Genomic DNA, 12,331 nt, shown 5'->3' with positions numbered 1-12,331 from the left:
CCCGGCCCGGCCCCAGTCGAACCCCGCCTCAGTCCCGGCCCAGCCCCGGCCAACCTTGGTGTTCCCGGTGCGGTGAGGGCTGAGGCAGAGCCTGGGAAGCGACACCGGGAACACGCGGGGAAGCGGCAGTGAGTAAGCAGCGAGGGAGCAGCGAGTGAGCAGTGAGTGAGCAGTGAGTGAGCAGCGAGTGAGCAGCGAGTGAGCAGCGAGGGAGCAGCGAGGGAGCAGCGAGTGAGCAGTGAGTGAGCAGCGAGGGAGCAGCGAGGGAGCAGTGATCGGGAGCGGTCGGGGGCACCCCCGGCCCGGCACAGGCCCCGGGCATCTCCTGACATTCCTCTCCCCTGTGCCAACCTGCAGGAACGCTTCACACTTGTTCTTTCTTACATTAACAACGTTTTTGCACACGTACCAGTTTATGAAACAGTAACCTCGTCTGCAGGTGACAATCCCAATACACCAGAAGGCAGCATCTTCACGTTTTCGAAAATCAAAATTTGTAACTAATTGTTGCATTAAATTGCAAAATCGCGTTTCGGTCTTCACAATTACTGTCTTGTTTCTGATTCAAAGTTCGGAAGACTTCTGGTTTCCATTCACATCTGCTAGATAAACAGCATCCTTTGCCTTCCCTCCTATTYGTTATAAATACATCAGATTATATATATATAATATGATTAGAAAAAATGAGAAGCCCCATGTTGTCTCAGTAAATTGAGGAATTCTGGAGGAGAAAGCTACTTGGCTCACACTCCATGTCAGAACTCAGCGAGCCCTGCCTATACTTGTCTGCTGGCTATTTTTGTGCCTGAATGCGTAGTTGTGCCTGATTAGAGGCTGTGAAACCTGAGAGGTCCTGGATTGCTTCACTTTCCTTCACACTATGATGTATTCTCGTGGTTGCAGTGTACTGCACACACTGCTAGTGCAGCCCAGATCCTGCTGACTGCAGATGTGGAACCATCTGCTTTACAGGAGCGGCCTGCCAGATGAGAATTTCTCTCGTTTGGGGAAATGTGCAAAAATTCCATGTAGCACCTTTATTTTAAAATCACTTTTTTTAAAATTTTTTTTTTTAATTGCTAGCAGGATTCCCATTCAACCCAACTGTTTTATTTTAGTTGGAGGTCACAGCCCTCCTGCTTTTGAACAGCCTCCACTTCTTTACCTTGTTTACAGTTCTGCACAAAATCTTCCTCTTTTTTTAAAACATTCATTATCAACAGCTTTACTTGCTCATTTTTGGGCTGAAATATCCAGAACATGAGTTATGCTTTTGTTGCTGTAAGCCAGTGAGACACTTCATATTTTGTTACCCTCTAATCAAAATTATTTCCATATAGCAAGCACCAGTGACCACTCACTAATATTTCTTAGGTAAAACCTAAACAATGTTATTTTATATTGGTGTAGTGYCATAAGTGTAACATATGAAATGTGYCCATTCACCCTTTAAGTTCTTACAGTACACAATAGTACAGAAAACAGCAATTTGTGATATATTATCCCATTTCTGATTTCATTTCCTTATTTATTGAATCACCTTAAACTGAAATCCAGTGCTAAATCAGTCAAACTCCACAGTACAATATGTAAAACCTAATATTGAAAAGAACTGCTAGAAAAATTAACTTCTTGCTAACAGTAAGAAGTTAATTCTTCTTTTAAATATAAAAGCATTTATATAATTAAAAAATATTGAGGGTACATATGAAACAAACTCTGCATTGTGCATTTAATTAAAAATATTACCCTGTAAATTGAAACTGAAGGTTCAAAAATGAAATGGAAACAATTAAAGTATCATTGTGTAAGTTTGAAACTTCTGAGTAAATAAATAATGCGAAATTCTACTGGGAAGTAATGAAAAGASACAAAAGAGATCTGGATCAAAAAATTGCAAAGCAGATGCATTATTTTTATTGAAAAATGAAAAGTCTCAATTTCAAATGAATACCATACTGCCACAGAGCAAGCTGAGAGCCATCTGCAAGAAATTACTCCTAATGGGGGAAAGACAGGGAACASCTGAGGCAATTTTATTTGTGACCATCTCCCTGCAAAAAGGTGCTTCCTCAAAACAGCAGATGAGGAAGAAAAACAACAACAAAATGCTCTCCTTGTTCTGTGTTTTCCATTTAAAGTCAACAACAAAGCTTTTGTGATTGCTAAATCCAGCAYTGGAGAGCTCAATATGACAATTGTGAGGGGTCTAAAGGCAAGGTATGTGAGGCTGCCACTCTTCAGAACAGTTTCAGCTAACTTTGGACTCCAGAAAATTGGAGGATTTCTTTTCTGTGGGCAGCCCAGAAGGGTGTAACTTGCAGTTTCACTTGTTTCAGTCTCAACACTGAAATTAGGAAGCTTTACCTAGCTGAAGAGACTCCTGAGGTGACAGCTCAGAAAGCCACTGGTATGCAGGTAAAAAAATCCCACAAAAGAAGCTTTAATGCAAGTTGTCCCCATATATTTGACACTGAATATTCCACTGTGCCCTGGCCTGAGACCAGTAAAGACAAAAAAAAAGGTGGTGTTAAGTACCTGGAGGCTGGATTTGTCTGGGTTCTCCTCATGTCATCGTCCATGGGTGTCAGGCACGAGGTGATGTTGAGAGAAGCAGGATTTGCAGCACTGCATCTTTACAGGCTGCTTTGAGAAGCTGCTGCCCTAATTCTTTCCCCTCTCCCAGAGTAAATGGGATGGCAGTGGATTTACTCTTCATTTAGTGTATTGTCCAAAAACCTTATAAAATTCCAGCGTGGGCTGGAAGACACTGRGCTGACTGTGTTAAAGAGTTAATTGCTGGCATAACTGAACTCCAAAAACATACTGAGGTACAGTGAAATACCAGAACTTCAAATGGATCACATCTGACCTTTTTAACAGCACTGCAGTAAAGACTCATTTGTAAAGCAGMAGAAATAAATCCGTACTCAAGAACACTGAAAATACAACAGGCTTTTTGGAAGCTTTGTTGTTGGATTTCCTTCCATAGTGATTGCAAATGGCAGTTGACATTTATAATCCTTTTTGAGAAGCATTTTTACACCTTTGACAGGTTGGTCAACAGAAGGGAACGTGGGACAGTGACTCTTACAAAAYGGTGGCTTAAAAAAATCCACTCCCAGCTCTCAACATAAAAGTGTCAATATGAAAATTATAATCTGTATGATTATTCAAAACAATTTAAGAACATTTCAATAAAAACACAATACGTAACACCTTTAATCAAGAGATTRCTTTGTAAGAGGGCAAACACTTTGCTGAAGGTTTTAATCTTTTGCATGCCAAGAGTCAGCATTATTATGAAATCACAAATTCATTGGAAACTGGCAACTTTCTTGTTTTTCTGGCAGTTCTTGCCTGAAACTTTCATTACATGTACCCAAAAGCAGATGAGACATTATTTATGCTCAATAGTTCCATATGTGCACCATTTTCAGCTTTAACTTTTGAAAAACAGAGATTAATAACCACAGGTAATAATGTACCTTTTATTTGCTTTCAGTGTAACATTCCATGCTAATTGCAGATGTAATATTCATGAGTGTAAATATAAGAATTAACAACTCTGGGATGGTTTTCTTCCCTTTTTACACTTGAATATTTTGGCTTACAAAATTAACGGCATACAGTAAATAACCCTCCCATACTTTGTACAAACTACATGATTTTGATATACAAGGATCCTGTTTTTATTATAGTGACAATATACAACCACGTCTATTTACAATGCAAAAAGTACATAAACCACATTTTAAACATTCTGCTACTGGCAGCCACTATTGTTTAGGAGGTAGCTTTAATTAACAAAATGAACTGAAGCCACATTTCCCGTCATGGGTTCTATCAAATAACTTACAATACAAAGATAAAAATTCATTGTATGAACAGTATATACAGTTTAATTCTCAAAACAGCAATCTAGCTTTAGATCTTAACAAGAATATCTCCAGAGTAACTGGGATGGCAGTGGATTTACTCTTCATTTAGTRTGTTGTCCAAAAACCTTRTAAAATTACTTAATCAKGCATTAATAACTTTGTATTGATCATATTTCAAACTAAATATAGAAAAATGGATCACTGGTTGTACTTAAATCACTTGGGTCTCAGAACTTAAATGGTTTAAAAAGACTGCACTGATTTATGTGTAAATCAGTGACTTTGCACATGCACTTTGCTGTCAGTAAAGTAACTGGAAAAAYGCTTTTTTACTGCCAAACTGCATTTTCCCCACATTTCCTAAAATCTCAGACTATGCATAGGTGTTAGTGGAGTGCTGCAGCATTCACCAGGCTGCAGAATGAGCCAGTTTTATTGCAAAGAGGTGAGCTGTGTACAATGACAGCACTGCTCCCACCCCATACAATGACATTCTTTCCAATGGCATGGCTCGACTGTGTAATACTGAAGAAACTTGCTGTGGTTCACCTGAAGTAATGCATCATCACTGGAAAAACCTGTTCAACCCCACTATTCCTGACAGCTGTCAATATTCTTATTCCAATAAGTCGACAGAATATTGTGGATTACATGTGCTTTACTGCAACMATTTTTTTTTWWWWAAATTGAACATTGGCTAAAATACAAAACAAACACAGTATTCCGATATTGCTGTCACAGTTAYGTATGGGAGAATTAATCCCTTTTTTGGCCCTGCAATAAAATGCATCCTGAGATTCAATGCTGAATATACTATACAAAGCTAGCAATAGATTTTTTTGCTTAATTATAGAAAAGTCACATTTAAAAATAATTTCTATAATATTAAACAGCTGTCCTTTATATTGTGCTTTCGCAGGGGGAGAAAAAAAATAAATCAACAGAACTTACCTCACCACCAGCAGAAGCAAAGTACAACTGCAGTATGATGTGGAAACACACCATTAGCATGTAAAACCTGTATAAAAGAAACCACTATTGTGTGGAAAGAGTAAAAATATTGGGCAACGAGTTTGGTTTACCAATTATTTACAGTCAKGGCAATTGATCTATTTAATTTTTTAAAAAAATGTATGGCTCAAGAAGTTCCTGCCCACTTCCCTTCTTTACAAATGACACTGATGATTAAAAAAGTGCTTCCTGCTTGAAAAGTCAAAGCAGGCGACAGTCTGCGAAGCGTTACACCTCTTTATTGGAACAGCTGGTGGCAGCAAGGCTTTTCAGTCTTTAATTCTGGGTATGTTGTAGGCGTAACGGACCAGAGGAAAGCCTCTGCTTTGGTAGAAACACGCACGGCCACAAGCCTGCACTTGGTCCGAGCTGTCAGACACRAAGGAATCGTCCTCGTCCGCGTAGTCCGAGTGGGCAGACTGGGTGCCACAGTCCGACCAGTACCCATCCGGCCTTTGGCACGGCACCACCGCCAGCGTGGGGCAGCTGTGCGATTTGATCAAATGTTTACAGGGCACGGGTTTGGATAGAAGGAGAGACTCGCAGCATTCRCACAGAGCCACTGAGTTACCCTGCAGGTGGCTGTAAACGCCGCAGTCGTAGTAAAAATCCTGCGCCGCGCAGCCGCTTTGAGCGTTGACGGCGATCGCCACCGCGCCGCTCTTCCTGCTCAGCTGGCGCCKGAGCGATTTCCAGTCTTCCTTGAACTTTGGGTTGAAGAACACGTACAGGACCGGATTGAGGCAAGCGGGCAACGGGAAAAAKATCAAAGTAACGGACTTCATGATTTCAGGGCTGATAGAAATGGCAGTGATCAACGGTGCGAATGAGAAAAATGCAACAGGGCAGAAAAAGATGCAGTTCGTGAAGATTAGCCAAGCGACATGCTTAATGGTGCTGGACTGGGAGTTCTCGGAGAGATCCTCTTTTTCCAAGTTGCARTAGAGTTTAGTGTAGATAATAGCCATTAGCAAAAATGCTAACGAGTTCAGGAGCACTARAGTTACTGTGAAACCTAACAAAGGTGTTTCTCCAGTGGGGAAGGGCAAGCAAAGGGGTGATGCTGAGTACTCTGCTTTGTAAAAMAGTGGTAAGCATCCCGCTACCAGAGCGCACAGGAAAGCAAAAAATGCCGCAATTTGGAATTGTTTYTGGCGATTGCTTTTCCCCTTTTTAATAAATTCCTTTGCAGAGATGCTCCGTTCAATAGCTGCTAACATCAGGAAAAAWATGGCACTTTCAGAAGAAAAGACTGCAAGAAACCCGGCAATTCTGCAACCGCTGCCAGTCTCCCACCATATGCCAAATTCYGCGAATCTTCCCCAAGATACAGCATCCAAGAAAGTTAAAATACCAGTATAGACTCCCATGAATAAGTTAGAGACAGCAATCAGGCTTATAAAAAGTTTGGAAGATGGCAGTGTAGTACAGGATGCAAATATTGTTAACATGACAAGCAGGTTGAAGAACAAAGCAACCAAAAAAATAAACCAGACAGTAAGTCGAATCATCCAGCTGCCCAATAAATATTCACAAGGCTTAAAAGCACCTAGAAGAAAACAAAAAACAAACAGAAGGACAATCAATTCAGAAAAAAATTTCTGCCTTAATAAGCAAGATTTTGAAAAGGTCTTAAAAGCACACTCCTCATTAATTCATGAATAGAATACACAGCTGAACTGCTAAATAGGTCAGTTGAAAGTAAACTATTCTGCTGAAGCTATTTACTAATTAATTATGCCTGAAATAATACTTAGTGCAGTGAATGGTCACTTGAGAACATTTTRTATAAACAAGCTAGCTAAACAAACTTAATTACCTTTTAGCTATTCAAGGTAGCTTTTATTAGTGCCACCTAAATACTTTTTTATTTTATGTAGATTTCATACTTTACAGAAAAGATTGGCAAAACAATATGAAAGCAAATATTCTCAATGCCCTTGTAAAGGAAAAGAATTTTTTAGAAGGAACATGTTCTCTCCAAAAATGAYTCAAAAACATGCCTTCTGGAGTAACTTTTGGTCACAAGGGTACATCTGTAGAACARCAGACAAATTCAATTTAATCAGCTTTAACAGGGACAGGAATTTACCACAAACCCCGTCCCCCAGCCTCACCACTGAAAGGCACCGTGAGCTTGAAAAGTCATATGAGAAAAGGATCTTTTTCTTCTTCTTTTGCCACTTAAAACAGCTTAAATAATTAAAAAGTCCAACTAGCAAAATAATAGGAGGGAAGACAAGGAAAAAAGGTCACTACTATTGCTTACCCTTCTAATCCTCCTAATTGCTATTTATTCCATAGGGAAATCCTACTGATTTTAAGTAACAGTTAGAAGAATTTAACCTCTCCTATATCCCCATTAGGCACCACTAATTGTCCAAAGCACAATAGCTCAGGATCCCTCTCTGCAGCTGGGGACCACTTGGGGAGCTGAAATAAAATCCCAACTGCAGGGGCTGGAGCTTCTGAGCTGGACTGAGCCTGTGAGCCTGGCTCTGTGCAGCACATGCCTCTCCTTTATAGGGAGAATGGTAAGGAAACCCATCCCCAAATGGGCAGGAACACAACTGCCAAGAATGATTAAATGTCAGGGCAAAAAGTCTCCCAAGGCCTAAAGCAACTTCCAGAAAGTACTGAACTGACAAGCAAGGAAAAAAAAAACTTTTTGTCTGTTTAAACGATCAAGCTTCATTTATACATTTATAGGCACAAAATAATGGGGCCCACTGGATTATCAGAAAATCAGGAGWAAAACCCCTTTTTAGCAGGTATTCCCAAGTAAAACATCAATGACAGAATAATTAATTTTGGAATATGTTCATATGGCACAATACCTGCTAAGCTGATCTACTTTAACTTCCTACTTAGAAAATTTTAAAATGTCAGTTCTGTGCTTCCAAAAATCAATTTGAAACCATTTTTCCACTAACTGTACTTCTGGCACATAAAACCCACCAAACCTTTCCTATTTTTTCCCCAAAGTCTAGCTACCCTTTGAGTTAAAAAAATGTTACCCTTCTGTCTCACTGACATTCTCAGCCCATTTTGGGAGAGGGCAAAAATTCGTGTCAGAAGGATGTTTCAGAGAATTTGAGCTACTTGAGCACCTCTGTTCAGCAATCCATTCCTGCCATTAGGCAAAGTGGAAAGTGGATCTACGAGCTGAGCAGTGATTCACAACTCACACGGAGGGTGGAGTATCTTATGACCAGATGGCAGCATGGCACAGGAACTTGTTAGTACGAGAGGGACTGGTGAAAAACAAGGTAAATTGTGAACTTGTAGAACAAGCTCTTTCTTTTAGACCTACTACAGCATTTCTGGCATGGACAAAAAGAAAGAGCTGAAGACTTTAAAAATTTACCCCATATAACACACCATCTGAATTCTTATTCGGTAAACAGGAGATCAAAAGCAAATAAGTACCTTTAACAAATGAACTTTCAGATGATGTACAATTACATTAATAATACATTTGACTTTCTGACTACAGGTTTCTTTTTGCTGTGATCAAGAAATCCTTGTGATATTCTGATATTAAAGGCAGAGCTAGCTCAAAAGATAAACAWATTGTCATAACATAAAATAGTAGCTAGAAGAAGGGAATGAAGTAAAACTTGGAAACTCCTGCTCATCCTGAAGTAACTTAATTGGAAGTATACTGTTCCCCCATCTACATGTTCCTGTTTATGCAGACAAAAGAGCACAAGATGTATGGAAGGAATCCTCTGGAGAAGCTGTGGCAAAGGAAAGAAAGGAAGAAGCACCACAGCAAGACCTTTAGGAGCTGAGTGGAACCGTGTACAGAAATTTGCAGTTTGAGTAAGAGAAGCAGAAGGGCAGAAAYAAAGCTGCCTAGAATGGAAATATTCATTGCAAGATCAAAGACTTTCAACACTCCTGGACTGTTCAAGCCTGAATTGGAGTAAATCTGGTATGCCAATAAGATATTCACTGCACAAGTGTCTCTAGCAGTTTAAGACACTACTGCCTACTCCAGCTACTTGTACCAGCCCTCTGCTCACAGTTAATGCAGAGCTGGGCAAGAGATCACTTGAGTGTTCCTTATCCTCTCTCCTGGAAAGGCATCAAGCTTCATTAAAACCACAGTGACAGACAGCAGCTTGAGTTAAGCTTTCAAAGCACAGCCTAAACTCTCACTGAAACAGATGAGATGACTGCATTCATACAGTCTGGGCCACAGACACCTCCTTGGCAAAAATAAGGCAGAATTAGGGGGCAGTGCATTGAACACAGCAAATATTACCATTACAGACTGTTCTTATGGACAAGAAACTTCAGTATTTTTCCTAGCATCATTCTCCAGCAAAGTGCTGTGTGTCTAAAGTTGAATCAAATCTTTGTGATTGCTCATCCAAAACAACATTGACATCAAATGAAGTTTTACCCAAAGCAKTGCAGAGTTTAATCTTCCGTGTACAGAATGACTACCAGGAATGAAAGATGTAATTCTGCACTCAGCTCTTGACAAAACACCATGGGTGAAGTTCAGTGTGGCTAAAGTACATTRTAAGATTTACCTGTTGCTGGTGTACAGTGAATAATAGTCTGTCCCAATTCCTCATTTTTCGCATTTCTTAGAATATCTGCATCAGCTGTAAAAGTGAAAGACATGTTAGCTGTAGGRAAAAAATGCAAGTGAAATGGCAGTGAAGCTGCCTAGAATGGAAGTAGTTCAACACCTGAGCCTGTTAATAAGTGAAGTTGTTCTGGTTTGCCACATRAGGTCAAATGCTCAGTGCAGAAACTGCTGCTCAAAAGGCTTTGTAACAAAGCAGCATCCCTGATCACTGGGGAGCCTGAAGTAGGTAGTGGAAGGACAAGTCCTGTCTGAACAGAAAGGTCAAAACACTGAACAATAAAACTATGATAGAAGCAATACTGCAGTTTGATTTTTTTTTTCCTAAATACTGATTTTTTTTTTTTTCAGACAGGCAAGTCTTAAGAGGATCCAACATACCTTTCACATGTTTAGAAGGAACATGGCACTGCTGATTTGTAAGCAATTGCTAAGCACTTTCAGAGACTGCTTTTATATCCCTATAAAGATTTACAGTTTTCATATTCCCTTATTCAAAGGCAGTTGTTGCTCTAGCCTGGCTCAAAACAATACTGGTGGTTAAGTACAATGAAACATTTACCCTTCTCATGATCCATCAGGGCACCTTGATCTTGGTGACTGGAATCTTCAGCATTGGAGTTTAGATAAGAATCACAACCCCAAAATGCACAGCACTGATAAGCATATGGTACAGAGAGTGACCTGAAATACAGGCAGAACAAGGAAGACCATTAAACATCATAACCAAAGTGAAGATTACCACCTATCAAAAAAATTTAAGTAGCACACTTCAATGCTAAACTCAAATCTTCTTTTTCTCACAGACAGTAATAAAAACTATTTCAAACTGGATCAGGTATAAATCATTTCTAATGAACTCTTGCACTGAGATAAAGATGATGTTATGATATTTAGCTCTCTATATTCTTTCTATGCCATATACAAACCAAATTCTGATCAGTGTTCATGGCATTGCTGTAGAAAATAAACTGAAAACTAAGTAAGCTAATTAAAGAGTAACTCTTTTGTCAGAAAGTTAATTCCCAATGACCACAACCTTATGTTACATCTTTCCTTCTCACTCCTCATTCTGTGATACCAAAATGAGATTTTTTTGTGTGACTGTGTGTTTGGCAGAAGTGGTACATATTATTCTGGCAAAGAAGTACATCTTCACACAGAGTTCTAAAATTCCACATGAACAGTGAGGTAATAGTGCACTGGAATCTATTATTTTTAATCAAGAGTACAGTATCAACTATCCTGAATTCTCTTCTTAAAAATATTTAGGAGAAACATCAGACAGCTTCTTCTAATGTGCAGAAAGATCTTTGTAAAATAGAAAATAACTCATCACTGTCTGATCCACCTCCCACAAGAATCAGTGACAGGTTTCCATCTGAATGATTATTGTTACTCTTCTCATTTGCCTCCAAGAATAAATATATTTATAAAGTGTGGTGATTATGTAATCAGACACCTGCGTGTCTGCTCCTGYTTTCCAGGCTGTGAAAGACAGATGTGGTCAGCTCAGTAACAAATGGAAATCCACTCAAAACACTACTCTCAAGTCAGATGACATCTTACCCAAAAAGTGGTGAAGAAAAAGTATAAAAGACCCCAAGAAAAATGCCTGGAAATGGCTTCTACAGCAGAATAGCTTGAGACTGCAGACTCAGAACAGCCTGATCATTTGTCATGAGCACTATCTGAACTGGCTGCATTTGTTAGCACACTGCTAGGTACTGCACACGTTTTGGGGTTGTTATTTCCCAACGTACCTGAGCTTTGCAAAATTCTTTGCAGCCAAAGCTTCTTTCAGCTCAGAATTGCCTGTGAGTTTAAGCTGGTTCAGTCCACTCAATCCTTCATTTGGAACTGAAGTGAGCTGGTTGAAACTGAGGTCTCTGGAATGTGAATATGAAGACTGTGTGTTACAAAGTGAGTTTGAAGTTCTTCTAGCAAATATTTCATTGAAGTAGGGAAGGATTTCAGAAGTCTCATAGGAGGCTGTGGTCTGGAAATGCCTGTCAGTGCAGCAGGCACTCTAAAGAAGGGTTCCCTGCATATATTCAGCTAGCAAGATTCACAGATATTAAACAAATGATGAACACCTCACTTTCAAGCTAAAAATATTTATTATCTCAGCAGTTTAATGACAGAGAGAAGAGGTGACTGCACAGAACTACTCACAGGTTAAGAAGAGCTCCAACAGTGATGAAAGCTCCCTTGTGGATCTGATGGATCCGATTTCTACTGAGATCCCTGCAATGAATGCCAAAGATTATTTTRGCAGTTTCACCAAATGTAACAGCCACAGTACTGAGAAAAAAAGCTAAGGTGACAAACATATCATGCCTTTATGACAAAAACAGAACATATCCCCTTTATTCTCATTCAGCCAGGTGCAATAGCAGCCAAACTCCTCTATAAGGCAGCTTTATCCTGCTGAAGTACAATCCCATTCCTGCTCCCTTTCCCTTCCTTTCTGACACTACAGCACAACCTGAGCTCCCAAGGCAGAGGATGGCTCTGGCATCACCTATTCCAAGATGAAGGTGCCGGGATGAGCACTTTGTTGACAACTGAACCTGCAGCAGGACAGGTGGGGAAGATGGGGGAAGACAAAAGGACAAGCAGAAGAGCATCTGCTTTAGTGGATTTCAAATCCAGCTCCAGCTTCTGCTGAATTACCATGACATATGGTAGTTCTTAAAATTCTTCTTAAAATACTTATCAATTTGTATCAACTTTAATATAGGTTGAGATATGTAAGGGGAGAGGATAATTTTGTTTACTTATCTGTTCTTCCTGAGGAAAACAGATAGGATCCCTCCAACAAATATTATATAAT

General features: G+C 39.7%; 1 protein-coding gene across 1 annotated transcript in view; it reads right to left on the bottom strand.

The window, feature by feature from the left end:
• Positions 1-4,565: 4,565 nt before the first annotated feature.
• LGR4 (leucine rich repeat containing G protein-coupled receptor 4) overlaps positions 4,566-12,331 on the bottom strand; it is a 64,817-nt gene continuing 57,051 nt past the window's right edge. The window contains exons 14-18 of the mRNA XM_057379781.1: positions 11,671-11,742; positions 11,259-11,384; positions 10,058-10,179; positions 9,437-9,511; positions 4,566-6,441 (exon numbers count right to left, since the gene is read on the bottom strand). Of these exons, the coding sequence (XP_057235764.1) occupies positions 5,162-6,441; positions 9,437-9,511; positions 10,058-10,179; positions 11,259-11,384; positions 11,671-11,742 (1,675 nt within the window). The 3' untranslated portion in view covers positions 4,566-5,161. The remainder of the gene's footprint in view (positions 6,442-9,436; positions 9,512-10,057; positions 10,180-11,258; positions 11,385-11,670; positions 11,743-12,331) is intronic.

The sequence above is a fragment of the Malurus melanocephalus genome, unplaced genomic scaffold (genome assembly GCF_030028575.1).
Source record: "Malurus melanocephalus ecotype Western Australia unplaced genomic scaffold, MMel_1.1 scaffold_423, whole genome shotgun sequence".
NCBI lineage: Eukaryota > Metazoa > Chordata > Aves > Passeriformes > Maluridae > Malurus > Malurus melanocephalus.
This window is presented reverse-complemented; position numbering and strand designations above follow the sequence as displayed.